Source organism: Macrobrachium nipponense, chromosome 30, assembly GCF_015104395.2.
Source record: "Macrobrachium nipponense isolate FS-2020 chromosome 30, ASM1510439v2, whole genome shotgun sequence".
Taxonomy (NCBI): domain Eukaryota; kingdom Metazoa; phylum Arthropoda; class Malacostraca; order Decapoda; family Palaemonidae; genus Macrobrachium; species Macrobrachium nipponense.
Window position 1 is genome coordinate 50,402,070 of NC_087218.1, and position 18,916 is coordinate 50,420,985.

General features: G+C 34.9%; 1 protein-coding gene across 1 annotated transcript in view; it reads left to right on the forward strand.

The window, feature by feature from the left end:
• The window catches only part of LOC135202144 (uncharacterized), a 187,951-nt gene that overhangs the window by 113,665 nt on the left and 55,370 nt on the right, over nucleotides 1-18,916 (forward strand). Inside the window, 1 exon segment of the mRNA XM_064231395.1 lies at nucleotides 17,492-17,622. Coding sequence (XP_064087465.1) covers nucleotides 17,492-17,622 — 131 coding nt within the window.

Below are 18,916 nucleotides of genomic sequence, written 5' to 3' on the forward strand. Positions count from 1 at the left end.
GGCTCGGGCAAAGTGAAAAGTAACGGGACCCTTGCTGCCGTTTCCCGGACTAAAAAGCGCCGTAGGAAGACTGATCAGGGCCAGCCCAACGTAAATAGATAACAATTTTTACGATTACTCAGCAACAGCAAGAAAAAAAAAACAACAACAACGGCACACCAGAACACACGAAAGTCTTGACAGTGTCATGGCTATAGTATATATATATATATATAATATATATATATATATATATATATATTATATATATATATATATATATATATATATATATATATATATATATATATATAAATATATATATATATATATATATATATATATATATATATATATTATATATATATATATATATATATATATATGCTATGGAACACATAGTATAGATATGCACAGGCACACAATTATTAATTTGTTTTTTCGCTCGATATCCAACCTTTTTTTTATTTTTTTTATTTGAAGTTATTTGCAAGAATTCGCTTAATTACAGTTTCCTTTTTGTTTTAAACTTAATCGTTTGATGCTCCTTTATAAATATGATTAAATCATGGCAGAGGATTTATTTAAATAATTTAAATAAATGAATAATTTGTTACTATATTGCATCTTAATTCCTCTCATTGAGTAAAAATAAAGAATTATTATTATATATTTTATTATTTTTTTAAGCGAAAATCCAAACCTTTGTTACTTGATTATTTATAGCATAAAATTTTTTAAATACATGATTAATATATGTATATATATATAAATGTATATTTATTCGTTATACATATAATATATATATTATATATATATATATATTATACATACATATAATGTATACATATGTACGATGTATATTTATTTTATTTATATACATTATATATACATATAATTTATATTATATATATATATATAATATATATATGTATATATTTATATATATATAGCTATATGTTATAATTTAATATACATATATTATATTAAACATTATTAATTTCTTTATATATAAGTTATATATTTATATAGACATATAGATATGTTAATTTATATATATGGGTATATTTATATATACACTTATATTAAATCAAATATATATATACTATATATAATCTATATAAAGTTTGCATTCCATAAACACTCAATTCACATGACAAATACTATTCATACCCAGATTAAAACAATTAATGTAGAACTGTTAAAGTTGCAAGTTGCACCACCACTTTCGTAGCCTATTAATCTGTAAAAGTGGAAGTTACGCACTTAAAAATTGAGTGTTTCTTATCTAAATACGAAAAATATGCACATCCCTAAATCAATTTGATATTACTTAATTAAACAGGAAAAGTTTGCACGTCTGAAGAAGTTTGTATACTTCGTTTAAATAGTGAAATTAAGCGCTTAACGGAAAGCTTTATTCGCAAATAATGTGACATGATATTTGGTAGATGACTGTAGCTTAAGTTCTATCTGTTTTAAAATTAGCAACAGGTAGCTTTTTTCCCTGATTTTCAAAATTACCAGCTGACCATCGAACGTCTTCTTAAACTGTTTTCTCTATGTAACTTTTTTTTTTTTTTTACTTTGGGATTTTAATCAATGCGAAATAGCTATCCACGATGCTTGGAAATCAGCAGGAGGTAGATTTTATTAATAATTTTAGGCACTATCAGTCGACCATCAAAAACTTTATTTTATAATATTTATATTTTGTGGAATTACATCAATACGAAGTTACCAACTTACTTTCCCATTGCTCCTCAGGGAATGCAGACGCAATTAGCGTTATTGAAAATATATTTTTACATCCGTTATTCTGTACACGTAGTTTTGAAAATAGTTTAAGTTAGTTTCACTTTAGTCTGTCTAAAACCAAACCATTTTTGATACTGTTTATGTTTTAGACCAATCACCCAATTTCAAATTTGAATTTTTTTTAGAAGTTTATTATTGACAAATACAAGTGAAAAGTATTTTTTTGCTGAATATTTGCTAGTCATCAGATCAGCTGTTTTGCTATCCATGTATATATATATATATATATATATATATATATATATATATATATTATATATAATAATATATATATATATATATATAGTGCTACAAATATCAGTCATTTTGTAATGAGTTTACCAAAAATGTTATGGAATTTAAATTAATCCTCGTAAGTAATAAGTTAAATTTATTCTGTTGCTATTGTTGCTTTTGTTATTAAAGAACTTATCCCAGAACTGTATACATTTGTAACCAGTAAATTTAATAAATTTTGAACTTTATGAAAATTGCTTCATATTAAATTTAATTTTAATATTCGAGTTCAGTAACTGAACTATTTTATTTTAAATATCTTTCATAAATGATTATATTAAATATTTTAATACATTAGTTATGACGAGTTAATTTTTGCACCTACTGAGATATAACGTAACTAATACATTTCATACGTTAACATATGATTTATTTAGGTTTTTGCTGAACGTATTTAGGTTTTGGCAGGTCAGCTGATTTGATATTTCATAGTTGAAAGATATTACTGCTTATATGTCCTTGACATGGTACGAAAACCGGATCCCAACGAATCTTATGAACATATTCGTGACTTTTATCAGCTTCGATTTTTACGCAATAGTATTCTTTTTTTAACTCTTAAGCTCCTACGCTTCTTATAATTTTAGAAACCGTGATTTTTTCCCTTTATATTTTCATGATTGATTTTACTTATTCAGTTCTAAATTGATATCCTCTGGCATTTATTATTATTTGTTATTTTCACTTTTTTTATTTGGAAGTTAACGAAATCCAGCATTTCGTGATTCACACATTTATTCCTTCATCTTATTTATTCTGTATTCTAGATCATCACGTGTTTACTATCCATTATTTCTTTTGAATTTGCGGTTTAGATTATCATATTATATATAAAATTCTACATTTTGTTTCTGTTGAACGGGAAATCTAACCCCCTCCCCTTCCAGTTTCATTCCACCCCCGCCCCACCCTACACTTTTCGTTTATTCCCCTTCTCTTTTAAACTTAAAAGAAATATTCTCTCATTATTATTTTATCCATTATCTGTTCTCCAGTTCCTTCTGTTTACAGCAACTTGTCTTATATGTCTATTATGGTTAATTTTCTTATTCATTTTCCATTACTTGCCCCCCCTATCTCCCCCACTCTCTCTTCTTCTCTGCTCTCTCTCTCTCTCACTCTCTCTCTCTCTCTCTCTCTCTCTCAATTCTAAATGCCCAGGTTCTTCCTCTTAGGTATTTGTCTCTCTCTCTCTCTCTCTCTCTCTCTCTCTCTCTCTCTCTCTCTCTCTCTCTCAATTCTAAATACCCAGGTTCTCCCTCATCTCTAAGGAAGGTATTTGTTATTCTCTCTCTCTCTCTCTCTCTCTCTCTCTCTCTCTCTCTCTCTCTCTCCTGCCCATCCCTCGCACCTTCTTTATTATCTCTCTGTCCCCTAAATCGAGTAGCATCACCCTATTTCCTGCACCTCCTGATATTTATAACTCTATCCACTACTTTCCCCGCACCTTTTTATTGCTTTTTTTCTGACCCTTTCTCTCCCCTTTCTCTCGTAGTTATTATCTCTCTCTCTCTCTCTCTCTCTCTCTCTCTCTCTCTCTCTCTCTCTCTTTTCTCTCTCATCTTTTTTCTGTAGACTTTTTATTTATTCCTTTATTCCCATCGTCTTTTTCCAGATTTCCATCCACCTTTACGTGACACGAGACGCCAAAAACTGACTTTCCAGGAATATTCCAGTGACTTCTTATCCACTGGAATTCAAATTCCAAGGACTTTCGTTTTGCAATGTAGTATTCCAAGAAACATTTATTATTTTATTTCTTTTTTTCTGTCCTTTCATGTAAACCAAGGACTTGTTGGTTTTGAGATAAATTCCGAGGACTTTATATTCCTAGATTGAGTGTTCCAAGGATCCATTCTTTATTCCAAGAACTGTGTATTCCAAGATTAAGTTTTTTCAGGGTTTCTATTAGCAATTTCATTATGTTGAATTCCTAGATGGAGCCATAGTAATCCCAAGACGTCTTATTGCAAAGATGAAGTATTCCAAGATTAATAATTCCAAGTAATTCCCAATGGAGAGTCTGTATTCTCATCTTATGACCATTCCTGTTATTTTATCTTAGTTCCCAGCCTTTTACAGGTGCTCACCAGGAAACAAAGATCTTATAAATGTTTGTGTATAGATACGCAATCGAGGATATATTTCCTTGATTCTGAAACTTAATTTATTTAGGGCATTCTGTTTGGTGATTACCTATTTTATCTATGTTTCAATCTTAGACCTGGTGTTTTATTTCTGTTTTAACTCATTGCATTTTTGTTTGTCTAATTCCTTTTAATGGTCATAGTATTGACGATTTAATTCCCTTTTGTTTTGTGTCAAATTCATGTATTGTTTATGTATTAACAATGTAATTTTTTTTGTTTTTTTCATTGATGCCTCCTCCTCCTTCCTACGTTCTTGGTTCGACCTTGGCACTAACTGCATGCTGGCACCTCACCGACTGAACTGTTTGCTAACAACGACCTATTTTGAACCCCGCAATCTCTAATTGACTGAACGGCAACGTGCATGCGTGCGTGTTTGCTTAACGTGCATGTCTGTCTGTCTGTCTGCCTGCGTACTTAACGGATAATGGTGGTTCGATGGTGTTTTTTTTCATTTTTTTTTATAATGGTGATGGTGCATGTTACCCGTTTCCAACTGGACTACAGGATCCATTCCCACTCTACTCTCTGCTAGACCAACACGATGACGTAAGTACTCTCGTAAGATATTTTTTCAAAAGGTAGTTTAGTGTTATTTATTTTTTATGTTCCTCTTTGCAGTTTTTTTTTTTTTTTTTTTGCAGAGCTTTATTTGTCGGATATGTATTCTGGTATATTACTTTGCAAGGGCCTGAAAGACTACAATTAATTTGTCTGAATACAAATGGAGAATTTTAAAGCCTGTATTATTTTATTTTAAAGGTAGTTTAGTGTTTTGCTTCTGGATGATTTTTAAAATTTATTTATTTATTTATTTATTTTGGAAGGATGTTATATTTTGTCGAATATGTATTCTGGTATATTACTTACCAAGGGCCTGCAAGACTACAATTAATTTGTCTGAATACAAATGGGGAATTTTATAGCCTGTATTAGTTTTGTTAAGGTAGTTTTATGTTTTGTTTCTTTGCTGATTTTTTTTTTTATTATTTTTTTTTTTCTTGCGGGATGTTATATTTTGTTGAATATGTATTCTGGTATATTACTTTGCAAGGGCCTGCTAGACTTACAATTCATTTGCCTGAATATAAATGGGAAAATTTTATGACCTGTATTTAGTGTACGGGCTAAAGACACAGCAGTAGGTGATTGGTAAACTATCATGAAAATGGCGTCCTATGTCATTTATCTACTTCATTTTCTCTAATCCCTTCCTCATAACTGATTTCTGCACGAGGTTGTTACTTGATGAACCAACAATTCGTTATAGCATTTAAGGAAAGGTGTGCATTTGTGAACACAAATACTATATCAGTTTGTCAAAGGGGATGAGATGATATACTAAGCTGCTATAGTTTGGATTTGAAAGTCCTGTGATCGCCCTCATTTGGCCCACCAGGTGGACCACTTTGATTTGTATATTAGGGTTTATCAATTTATTAAATAGCCAGCCGACAGTTGCTACGGGCCATTACAACAATTTGCTGTTGAAATACTAATGTTAAGATGGTTTTTTTTCGAAGTTGGTCAGATAGATAAAAAATAAAAAATATTAGAAATTTAAGTTTTAAATTTAAATTCTTTTCTTTCTTCTCTCCTCTCCTCTTCGTCCTCTCGTTCTCTTCGTCTCTTCTCTCTCTCTCTCGTTCAGTCTCGATCTCTCTCATATCTCGTCTCTCTCCACAGCAGTAATCATACTCTTAAGTAATTTTCAGATCAATGCAGAATAATTCATGTGAATATGATGACAGCGTATACTTGCAATTCGTGTTAAACTGTCTAAAACAACCAGGTATTTTATCCCGAAGATGCAAAATCATATATAATAGTAGCAATCTTCTTTATATCGAAGACCTTAGGAAACTAGTTCACGCAATTCTTATTAACGCACGGATATTCTTAAAGACGACTTGACGTCACTAAATTAGAATGGAGGAAAATATGCTATTTTAATAAAATATTTTATGAGAGAATGTGGTTGCTGGAATCAAAATTAAAATTAGGGGTCATAACTAATAGGTTAGTTGTGAAGTACCACTTCTCGGTGATATTGAGATGAAGAAGTTAATAGGTTCCATAACAGAAGTGAAATCATAAGATTACTGATTGATGTGGATCATTATGGCTGTGGCACAGCGTTGCTTGAGTCTTCCGGAATATAGCTGAATTTTGCGGAATTGTTCTCAAAAGTGGAATTGTCGAGAAAAGTAGAATTACAGAAATTCAACTGATAACAGTACAATTATCAGAAAGCGTTCTTGAAGTTATATATTCTTGATACAGTTGTTTTTTCTCAGCTTCTATTTATAAGTATATTTGTAAATGAGAGAGAAAGAGAGTTACAAGGATCAGACATCGTGTGCTCACTTATCTCTTGGAGCAGGTTTTACTGTTCATTAACAGTGTCCTAATGATTTTATAATACCTATATTGGTTACAAAAGAGAGAGAGAGAGAGAGAGAGAGAGAGAGAGAGAGAGAGAGAGACCTTTACAATACCCACAATGGTTGCAAAATTAGGCTTTCACAGTTTTCATACTGAGAGAGAGAGAGAGAAGAGAGAGAGAGAGAGAGAGAGAGAGAGAGAGAGAGCTGTTTATAATACCCGTAATGGGCACAAAATTAGGCTTTCGCCGTCATCATACATCGAACCCACAGTTGCCACGTCTGCATTTAAGCTCTCCATCATAAAATAAATTTCCAGAACAAACTCTCGTTACGTCCAGGGCCATTTTTAACTCCCTTTTCATGCTCACCAGACTCCACGCCATCGGCTTTACAATCGGGTCACTTTTGTATTTTTGGGACGGCTTTTATCGTGAAGGCTGCTTCCACGAAAGGAGGAGGTTCTAGCGACGTGGAGAGAGAGAGAGAGAGAGAGAGAGAGAGAGAGAGGGGGGGGGGGGGCGAGAGAGAGGGTGTGTTGGTTGAGATAAGGGGACGGAATTGACGGAGCTCTGGAATCGTTTCAACTATTCTTAGAATATGCATCACGTCACCTATTCTTCAGATCGCCTCTGATTGCACTGCCCTTCAACACACAAACACCCACACACACACATACACACACACACACACACACACATTTGATTTTATTTTTGACTGAAGTTCCATAGATGTTACAGAGAGAGAGAGAGAGAGAGAGAGAGAGAGAGAAGAGAGGAGAATGTCAAACCCCATTTTCATAATTAGCTCAACAACCTGTCCTGCGTCCTGTGCCACCATCATGAAACCAAACTTGAAGGATTCAAACCTCAAAGGAGCAACGGAGCCGTCGTTGGCTTTTGACGTTAATCGTGCCGTTTTGTGCCTCCGGCTAATTGGTTCAGTGAGTCAGTTGCTGTGTCCCCTTTGGCGCTACGGTGTCCTTATGGCGCCTACTGAAGGCACTGCATACCCACACATGGAACTCGAGACTTCGGTCGACCTGATTTTGAATGTTAATGAAAAAGGAGGAGAGAGAGAGAGAGAGAGAGAGAGAGAGAGAGAGAGAGAGAGAGAGCGTGTGTTTTGTGGGGTATTGTTCTTATCCGGTGCACCTTCAGGTAGTTGTATTTCTTGATTAGTTCATTTTTTATTTACTTTCTTCCCCACTCTTTCATTCCCCATTCTATTATCAACTTATTTCTCCCTCCTCGTCCTGTAATACCTCCTCCTATTTCTCCTCCTTCTTCTGTTCTTCTTCCTCTCATCCTCCTCCTCCCATTTCTCCTCCTTCTTCTCCTCCTCCTCCCCCTCATCCTCTTATTTCTCCTCCTTCTTCTCTTCTTCCTCTCCTCCTCATCCTCCACCTCCTCCTACTATTTATCCTCCTTCTTCTCTTCTTCCTCCTCCTCTATCTTCACCACATCCTCCTCCTCCTCCTATTTCTCCTCCTCTTCTTCCTCCTCCTCATCCTCTTTCCTCCTCCCTCTCCTCCTCTTATTTCTCCTCCTTCTTCTCTTCCTTCCATCCTCTTTACCCTCCTCCTCCCTCCTCTCCTTCCTCCCCTCTATCCTCCACCTGATCCTCCTCCTCCTCCTTCTTCTCTTCTTCGTCCTCCTCTCTTCCTCCTCCTTCTTCTCTTCTTCGTCCTCCTCCTCCTCCCACTTCTCTTCCTTCTTCTCTTCTTCCTCCTTCTCATCCTCCACCTTTTTAACTTCCTCCTCCTCCTCCTCCTCTCCCCCTCTCGCATAACGCGCATACTACTATTAGCCTTGACTGACCGTCGTTTAACATTGGCCGTGACGCTGTGGGGCAGTAAATCAGCAGCTTTGCCCCGAGGGAGGTGTAGCATTATGTCCTAAGCTTAGAGTAGTGAGCCTCGTCGGGTCCTGTGCTCTGTATAGCGTGACGGGAACGGTCTGAATAGCCCTTTCAGGGGTGTCAAAAACAGGACAGAAATGGAGGCTTATGTCACACGAAGACGAAAACCGATTTGCTGTATTTTTTTTTCTCTCTAGATCGATGTGTTTAGCAAAATAAACCCTTCTCGTTGTTACTCATACATTTGTTAGTTTTTATTCCCTGTAGATCTATTTGCTTTAGAAAATAAGCCCGTTTCTTTCTCCTGCTTGTACGGCGTATTTGCAATATGTATTTGCAATCTTTGTCTCTGTCAAAAAAAAAAAAAAAAAATCCACACAGCAACCTAAATTTCATTTTTGCCATATCATTTCCTTCTCTGGTTATGACAACAACCAATTTCTTTCTCTCGCATTTTCGATGTATTTACAGTATGCCTTTGCAAAAAAAAAAATGCCTTTGCATTCTTTGTCTACACACACACACATACACAAACACACACACACACACACACACACACACACACACACACACACACACACATAACAACCTAAATCTCATTTTTGCCTCATCATTTCCTTCACTGGTTATGACAACAATGGCTTGAATTCTCTGTCCTTTGTGAGGCGTCACTCTGCAAATCAAATGACTTTGCTTTGCAATTGTTCCTTATTTTTCCGTCCTATCTTTCAACGTTTACAATCAACGCTATTTCTCTAGTTGTTCCGTTGTGATCTTAAGAAAAATAAAATAATTTTTAATTTTTGGTAGTTTCTTCCTAACCTTCGGAACCATTACTTTGTTGCGAAATTTTTATTTTTGGCAAGTACATCCTTTGGTGTGGGTTGATAGTTAGAAAGTAATATTAATTCATTCAAGTTAATATGTTACTTGAATTCAACGTTATCATCACTAGTTCAGCTCCAGTGTACAACTGGAAATTGATTTCAGGTCTCAAAATTTTCGTTAAAACTGAGTCATGTTTTAGATTGGATGAGAGAGAGAGAATATCAATAATACAAGAAGAAGGGAAGGTGACAATGCAGAGAGAGGCGGAGAAAAGAGAGAAAAGGGGAAAGAGCGAAAGAAAAAATATGTATAATGCAGAAAAGGGGAACTTTCAAAATGCAGGAGCGATGGACGCACCAACTGTTGATTTACACCCAATCGAACGTGGCGAGGCGTGACTCGTGCAAATCCATTCCCCCCCCCCCTCCTCCCCCCCCCCTCCCCCTCCCCCCTTCTTCCTTCCACCCACCATTCCAAACCAAACCCATTCCCCCACCCCCAACTCCTTTAGAACCTTGAAAAACGATAGAAAAACATTGTTACCTGATTTATGATGTGTGTCAGTTTCATTAAAAGGTTGATGCATATGATTAGAGCTTCTTGACCTTCGTCACACGTAAAACAGCGTGACCTGTTTTTTTTTTTTTTTTTTTTTTTTTTTTTTTTTTTTTTTTTTATCTGGCTTTTTATGAATTCCTCCTTTGTGTCATTTGCTTCAGTAATTTCGGGGGTGGACCTGCCAATTTCATGCCGGTCACGTGATGTATCGCTGGTGTGGGTTTTTGTGTGATACAAGCGGCTCTCTCTCTCTCTCTCTCTCTCTCTCTCCTCTCTCCCTCTCTCTCTCTCCTCTGTCAGTAGCATCTTCGCTATGGAGTAAGAGTGATAGTAGTGCTTAATGTTCATATGAACGATAAGGTTCATGAGAGAGAGAGAGAGAGAGAGAGAGAGAGAGAGAAGAGAGAGAGAGAGTTATAATTACATAATTCTTTTATTTTCTTTTTCTAATAATACAATCCTTCCATTTCCACATTTCCTCTTATTTTTTGTCTTTTATCATTCATTTATGATTGATGGCTCGATTTACTTCCTAATTTAAAATCGGGATACCTATTTCATAAATTTTTGTATACATACATGAAATGTATGTGTGAATACTGGAGCATTTCGTATTTCTAGGAAATTGCTCGAGTAAACACTCCCTCTTTCTCTCTCTCTCTCTCCTGTAATCACGAACCGTGTGACAGTGCGACCTAGTCCATGCGAACCCTTAATTCCCGGTTATTTCACAATTTACGGCGATCTGTGTAATTGGCGTAGCAGCAATTAAGCCAATTTCTTAATGGGTAAGCGGACATCAATGTCCGTTTTCTGTTGATTCCCGTTTTCTACGTCGCCGCTTTCCTCTTTTCCGTTGAGATCGTTCAGGACTTTCTTCCGATCCATTCAGATCTTAGGACTTCTCTCTATTAATTCACTCATGTAGCTCCAACGATTTGTTTACGAACGAGGAATTATGTTTAAGAAGCCTCGAGAAGGAAGAGAGAGCATGAACATAAAAATCGCTCTTCGAACAGAGCGATTATTTCCATATTTAGAATTGGTTCTTTTTTTTTTTCTTCCTCGGCCTTCCCTTTCCCTCTCTCTCGTATTGACTACCTGTCTCGATGTAGCAAAGTCTGTAGGACGTATCGTCCGGCATTAATAATTTTACCTATATATCTTGCAGTCTCTTACCGAAACCGAAGAGATTTCCAGCTCTCTCTCTCTCTCTCTCTCTCTCTCTCTCTCTCTCTCTCTCTCTCTCTCTCCAATAATACTTAACTTACATTTTGCAGTCTCTTACCGAAGATATCTTTAGTTTCTCTCTCTCTCTCTCTCTCTCTCTCTCTCTCTTCTCTCTCTCTCATCATCTTAATCTTTACATCTGTATCTGCAGCTCTTACCGAGGTATCTCTCCGTCCTCTCTCTCTCTCTCTCTCTCCTACCGAAGAAATCTTCAGTTTTCTAAAATTGTTTTTCTGTTTTGTTTCATTAAGAGATATTTTGTTTTCGATCTGAAATCTGTCAGCATTAGAAGTCGATTTTGGCTTAGATGAATAATTTCAAACCATCAGAAGTCGATATTGAATTATTTTTCATTTCCGTTTGTTAGTAACATTTATGTTTTCATTCTGAAGCTGAAAGCTTATGAATACTTAATTTCCGTTTTATTTTCAATTCTTTTTTTTTTGAAGTCTTCGCATTTACTCTATTCCCTTCGTTTATTTATTTTCTTTTCTTATTATCCTTATCTCCCCCTTCATCCACCCCTGTTTCTCGCCTGGTCTCCCTTCCCCTTTTTTTTATGGATTCCCTAGCACTGTTTTTCGCTTTTATAGGGGGGTGGGGTGTGATTAAGCTGCCCATATGCCAGTTGCTAGGGGAATAAAGGAGGCTGTTGTGGACCCATACCGCTCCTCCCCGTCCCTGAGTCACCATCACCTAATCCCCCCCCCCACCCCCCTTTCCCCCACCCCCATAGCCCCTGCCCAAAAAGAATATATATAAAAAAGTAATCCTTCCCAAATCTTTCTCCCATCTTCCAGAGGAACTGTGTGCAAACACGCATATTTACCTTGACCCACATGTGGGGAGAGGGGGGGGGGGGGGGGGGGGGGGTTCGCGTAGTTTATCAAGTTTTTTTTTTTTTTTTTTTTTTTTTATTTGTTTTTTTTCCTTTTTTCTTTCTTTTTTGTTATCAAATTTGACATTTTTTTAAGCGCTGAATTTCTTTTAAAAATTTCTTTCCCAGTTTTCAAATTATTTTATGCCGTTCATATCGAAGGAGTTATTTTCTTTTAATTTTATTTATTTATTTATTTATTTTTTTGTTTCACTATCTTATAGTAGTTGTTACATTACAAAATTTTGTTCTCTCTCTCTCTCTCTCTCTCTCTCTCTCTCTCTCTCTCTCTCTCATCTCTCTCTCGTCTCGTTCTCCTCTCTCCTCTCTCTCTCTCTCTCGTATGGTTGTCTCTAATTTTATTTTGTTCATCCTCTTTTCTCCCTCTACGTAAATCTCAGCTCTGCTGTGAATTTCCCCCCCCCCCCCCCTCTCCTCTCTCTCTCTCTCTCTCTCTCTCTCATCCCTCTCTCTCTCTCTCTCTCATCTCTCTCTCTGGGGTGTACATATATCTATGCATAGCACAATATTGTTTTTATACTTCATATTTTCAGTTTAATTTTTACTATTCTCTCTCTCTCTCTCTCTCTCTCTCTCTCTCTCTATCTCTGTTCATATCACAGATTTTCTTTGAATTACTCTCTCTCTCTCTCTCTCTCTCTCTCTCTCTCTCTCTCTCTCTCTCTCTCTCTCTCTCTCTTATGTTTAGCCCAACGACAAATTCGACATTACAGCGAGTAATATATTTTCACAATGTTTCGCAACAAAGGCTTACAGCAAACTTTTTTTTTTCTCCTCGCCTCTGAAATTAGGATCTGTAATTGCGCTGCTTCATTAATTACCCTCATTAGGAACTTGGGGAGAGAGAGATAGAGGATAATTGGGGTGAAAGCTTCCCTTGGGATCGGTGTCGTTGGGAAGTCATTCCTGCTCCCTTTTTCCCCCCTTTTTTTTCCTTTTTTTTTCCTTTTTTTTTATTCCTCTGGAGATGCGAGAGGGGAGGTTATATAGACTGTAATTATGACACATTTAACCTACTCCGGAGATGCACGCGCGTGCAGACGTGTGCATAATCTCACGGTTACACGCACCTCTAACACTATATATATATATATATATATCATATATATATAATATATATATATATATATATATATATATATATATATATATATATATATGTGTGTGTGTGTGTGTGTGTGTTCCTGTGGTGTTAAAAAATAAGCCTTCTGTTGAAGCATACATACAAACATACTTACATACATGCATACATACATATACATACATACGCACAAAAAAAAGAGTACATCCAGAGATTCTTTGGTTACAAAGACAGAAGCGATAACTAATATTTACTCATACATATCTTAATGATTTACTTTTATAAGCTGTGAATGTCATAGGTAAGGGCTATGATTTGCGCAAAATAATTGAGGACCAGACTAAAATAGTGAGTGATGATAGTGAGGATTTTAAATTCGGCGATGAGAACCGTGTAAAAATTACAACAAACTGATTCGTTCGTTTCACATTTGCACACCTTACACGAAAACGAGAAGAAAACTTATTGTGGAATAATAATAAGTATATCTGCATTTCAAAATAAAGAGTACAGAACGTACAGAATATAATAATCCCTGCCTTCTTACTAGGAAACTGTTCTTATTGGTACAGGCAAAAAAAATCAAACAAGAATAAAAACTATAATATTGTCTAGACTGGGATAGCTGAAGGCGAATAAATTCGACGATTATAGATGGTTGCATGATTCTCGAGAATGGGTTAAGGCTTCATTTCCACCAATGGGAACAAAGCATGGAGGGATAGGGCTTTGTGATTGGTGAAATCTGTGCATCTTGCTTACAGGGGATACAGTTCGTATTATTATAATGATTTTGGCTTCAATGTTGTGGCACTGCTAATGTGTCTGTGTGATTGTGCGTCTGTGTTTTCTGCATGTGTTTTAATTTTTTACAATTTCATCTGGAACTTCTGAATTGAGAAATTTTAAAAAAAAAATGTCTACCAGATTTCCATTGACTGAATTTATTTTTAAACCAGAAATATCACTTATTTTATTTGAGACTCCTGAATTCTGAATTAGGAAATTTTACTAAAAATGTCTGCCATATTAAGAATTTTCAGACTGAATTTATTTTGAAATCAGAAATATTACTTTCCTTTACTGGCTGTCTATAATTAATATGAATATGCCTTACCACTAAGACATGAGCACTTGGCTGGATGAACATTTTCTCCTTGATGATTGGGCTGACTTTTTATTATTTTGATATGAAACCACTATCAGGTAATTGTAATATCGAATTGCGTTGTACATTTACCTATATAATTATATGTGGGCGCTTTTATAATTATGGATGTATATCTGACATATACTTTGATGGGAAAGTAAATCCAGAGTAGTATGGATGTTTGATTTTGTTATTTAAAATATTTTTAATTAACAAAATCAAACAGGCATACTATTGTGGATTTACTTTCCCATTTTATTGGCTCATGTGATTATGAGTTTTGTTTGGATATACTCTGATTTTATGATGATTAATAGGTATTATTTATAGTGTCATTTGCCTTTGCATATCTTGGACAAATCAATAACTTACAGATTTTCCTCCGTTTTCAAAATATTTTTCAATACTGTATATTGGTCAAGCTGACTTCAGACCCTTGTATTAAATTGAAACAGATTCGGTATCAAATGCTAAAAAGATTCCTTTTATAAAGATTTAGTGTCGAAGTAACCTGATACGTTCTCCTGACTGCAAGAGAATTATGTCTCCAGTTAGAATTGCTGCCTGCATAAATCAAGCCCAGTTGTAGTTACCCACATTCCAGCAGAAATAAAAAAAAGGACAAATATATTACCGTGTAGTTAACTTCGAAATTAATGTAACTGACATGAGTTCTATTTTCACGGAAAATGACTGTATTTGATGTGCAGTTTATTTACAAGCAAAAAATGACAATAGGCAACGTTCAGATTACCTCATGAAAAAAATAAATGAAAAATGAAATTATATATGGCCGCATTCAAACGACTTCATAAGACAAAAAAATAAAAGAAATTTTATACGATAGCATTCATACGACCTACACAAAGAAATAAATATATAAAAATGAAATTAAAGTATATGGCAGCATTTAGACGACCCCATAAGAAAAAAAGTTAACAATAAATGAAATTTAGACGACCTCATAAGAAAAATAAATAATAAAAAATTAAATTATATATAGCAGCATACAGACGACCCCATAAAAAGAAAAACAAAACAAGTGAAAAAATCATATTTGGCAGCATACAGACGACTTCATAAGAAGATGAAAAAAAAATAAAATAAAATAAACATAAAAAAATAAAATTACATATGGCAGCATTCAGACGACCTAATAAGGAGACAAAATAAAATTCTTTTTAAATGAAAAACTCGCATCTTCTGTCCCATTTTTCTGACTCCGAATCTATTGTGTTGTTATGAAGGGAAGGCATAAACGGCGTTATTGTTCTTTTCACCCGTCAGTCATCCTTGACGTACTCTTATTCCTTCCTCCTCCTCCTCTGCACGTAGTATATCCCTCTCCGTCTCGTGTCCTGAATCCTAAGACGGTTTTCTGAAGTGAGTCCCCAGCTATTTTGTCTGCTCCTTTTTCGATGTTTAAGGTCATGCTCCATTTTCCGTTTCCTTTCGCAACGTTTATGGCGGGTTTATATTTCTAATACTGTACATTCATTAAAATGTGCTGTACATTAAAATGTACTGAACATTCATTAAAATTTACTGTACGTTCATTAAAATGTGCTGTACATTAAAATGTACTGTACATTCCATTAAAATGTACTGCACATTCATTAAAATGTACAGCACATTCATTAAGATGTACTGTACATTCATTAGAATGTACTGCACATTCATTAAAATGTACTGTACATTCATTAAAATGTACTGCACATTCATTAAAATGTATTGTACTTTCATTAAAATGTACTGTACATTCAATTAAATGTTAAAATCATGATTAAAGGATATCTTAGCAATAGGCTTTACTGTGTTATTGTGATGATTCTTGCATTTGCATATTATTATTACTTGCATATCAAAATATCTCCCTATTTGGAGTCAGACAATGATTGTGACATTTTTGTGTCTTTATATTTCACGAGGAGAACGGAATATTAACCTGTAATTGTTTCTGTCAGTATCTTCTATGGGCAATCATTTGGAGCAAGTAGGTATGCCCCCATCTCTTGTGCTTCATTATATTTCGTTTCTTTGCCCTCCCCTCACTTTTACTCAAGTATTCCCCCTTGTCAGTGATCAGGGCAACAGGAACTGGTTCAAAAGAGACTTTTCAAACAGGAAATGAGATATGTCTAATGATAAGTGGCTGTACGTCACTGGAGAAGACACGGCATCTGTACAGCCAGCTAAAGTCTGAACAGGTGTTCCGAAGTGACCCAGATGTGGATGAAACGAGTGTGTTTGCAAATGTTTTCGTAAATATTAGCAGGTGCCCAAGAAATGCCAGAACAGGTGTTCATTCTTCATGATATGTTTTTAGGCCAGTTGTGTCATGGTCAGGATAATACCTTGATGATCTCGTTTAGAGGTGTTTTTATAAAAATCTAAAAAAATAATAATAATAAATAAAACAAGAGGTGGAGGTCCTTAACATTAGTTAATGAAGAACGCGAGAGACAGTTACAAAAATTAGAGTTTATCGAAAATAATTTTTGTGATATAGATGGTAATGTATGAAGAATCAGGGTCCAGCTTTTTGTAGAAAACCCAAGACAAAACAGGCGTCTATGACTGTTGTAGCATACCTTAACAAAAACTAAAAGTATGTATTATAGGCTTATTGGATGCGAAAATGTGGTGCATTTTGTAGGTGGAAACATTTGAAAGCTGCAACTGAAAACAAATTAAAATAATACTTGTGTCAATATACTGAATTATACCAGAATGGGACAGTCTAGCACCTCTTATCAATAATGGAAGGCAGGAAAACCTTAGTACACCTTTAGATTAAAGAAAAAAGGTGTAAAAGACGTGCTTACACAGATGTCCTTGCGATATCTGAGTCATCTGAGTATGAGTCACAGGTAAGTCAATGATGGTGTGCGTTAGTCAGGTCACTATGAAGGAGGTCTCAAGTCCTGATGGTGGACAGGTAAAAATAAATTTTTGTAAGGTGAATTGTTTTCTCTCAAGCACGTTTACGTATGAGTATTTTCTTAGCAATTATGTGTCCACGACACACATAAGATGATTTTTTGAGTAGTTCCACGTACAATTTAATTTCTTCAAGTTTATCAAAACCAAAACTTTTTTTTCCCTCTGCAAACATTAATGCTGTAATAACATTAATGATATCAAAACTATTGCTGTTACTATTATTATTATTATTATTATTATTATTATTATTATTATTATTATTATTATTATTACAAGCAACGGTATGCTAAGCTACACAAGCACTTGCGCCTCCTTACCTTCTGTTCTACTTCCAAGCAGGTGGCGCAGGTGTCCAGCGACTGCAAGAAATGTGGCAAGCAAGTGTTCCAGATGGAGAAGATCGTGGCCGAAAAGGCGTCCTGGCACAAGAACTGCTTCCGGTGCGCCGAATGCAACTGCGTCCTCAGGTAAATTTGGAAGGAGTCAAAGATTTCCATTCGCCTGAAAATAGCATTGTGGCTTTAGGTATTTTTTGGAAGGAGTCAAAGACTATTTCGATTTACCTGGAAATAGAATTGTGGCTTTAGGTATTTTTGGAAAGAATAAAAAAAAAAACTTCGATTTTACCTTGGAAATTAGAATTGTTGGCTTTAGGTAAAAAATTTGGAAGGAGTCAAAGGACCTTCCCATTCGAAACCTGGAAATTTAGAATTGGGACCTTAGGTAAATTTGAAAGGAAACAATGACTTCGATTTACCTGGAAATAGAATTGGGGCCTTAGGTAAATTTGAAAGGAAACAATGACTTCGATTTACCTGGAAATAGAATTGTGGCTTTAGGTAAGTTTGGAAGGAGTCAAAGACTTCCATTCGCCTGGAAATAGAATTGGGGCCTTAGGTAAATTTGGAAGGAAACAATGACTTCGATTTACCTGGAAATAGAATTGGGGCCTTAGGTAAATTTGGAGAGAGAAAAAAAATTCGATTTATCTAAAAGCAGACTTGTGGCTTTAGGTAAATTTGGAAGGAATCAAAAGCTACTACGATTTACCTGGAATTAGCCTTCTGGCTTTAGGTAAATTTGCAAGGAATCTGTCATTGTTGTGCCTGAAAATTGAATTGTGGTCTCGGGTCAGAATTAGATGGAATCTCTGTAATACCTGGAAATTGAATTGTGACCTCACGTAACCCCATGAAAAAGGCCCAAAGCTAATCTTATCAAATACAACATTATATATATATATATATATATATATATATATATATTATAATATAATATATATATCTATATATATATAGATATATATATAATATATATATATATATATATATATATATATATATATATTATATAAAGGGTGATAGCAGCGTGGTGCCGAAGGAACGCTGGAAGTGACCTTGGGTATTGCAAGATTGACTGTAAATGATACCCCTGTGCAGATGAGGGTATGAAAAATGGCAGAGTTATGGAGGTATGCCAATATTGATCATTTAAAGTCATTGCGACAATGACAGGTCACGTGAATCTGTTATGTAAGTGATATGTTAAGTTTGTTTATTTTATTCTAAAAAAATGCATCCTGATAAGTATCCGAGTATCGAAATAGAAATTTTATTATATCAGTCATTGATTATTATTATTTATTATTATTATTATTATTATTATTATTATTATTTTATTATTATTAGTTTTATTAATTTATTTTTTATTACATTTTTCAGTAGGTAATATATATTGCAAAGGTAGTAATACTTTTGAGAT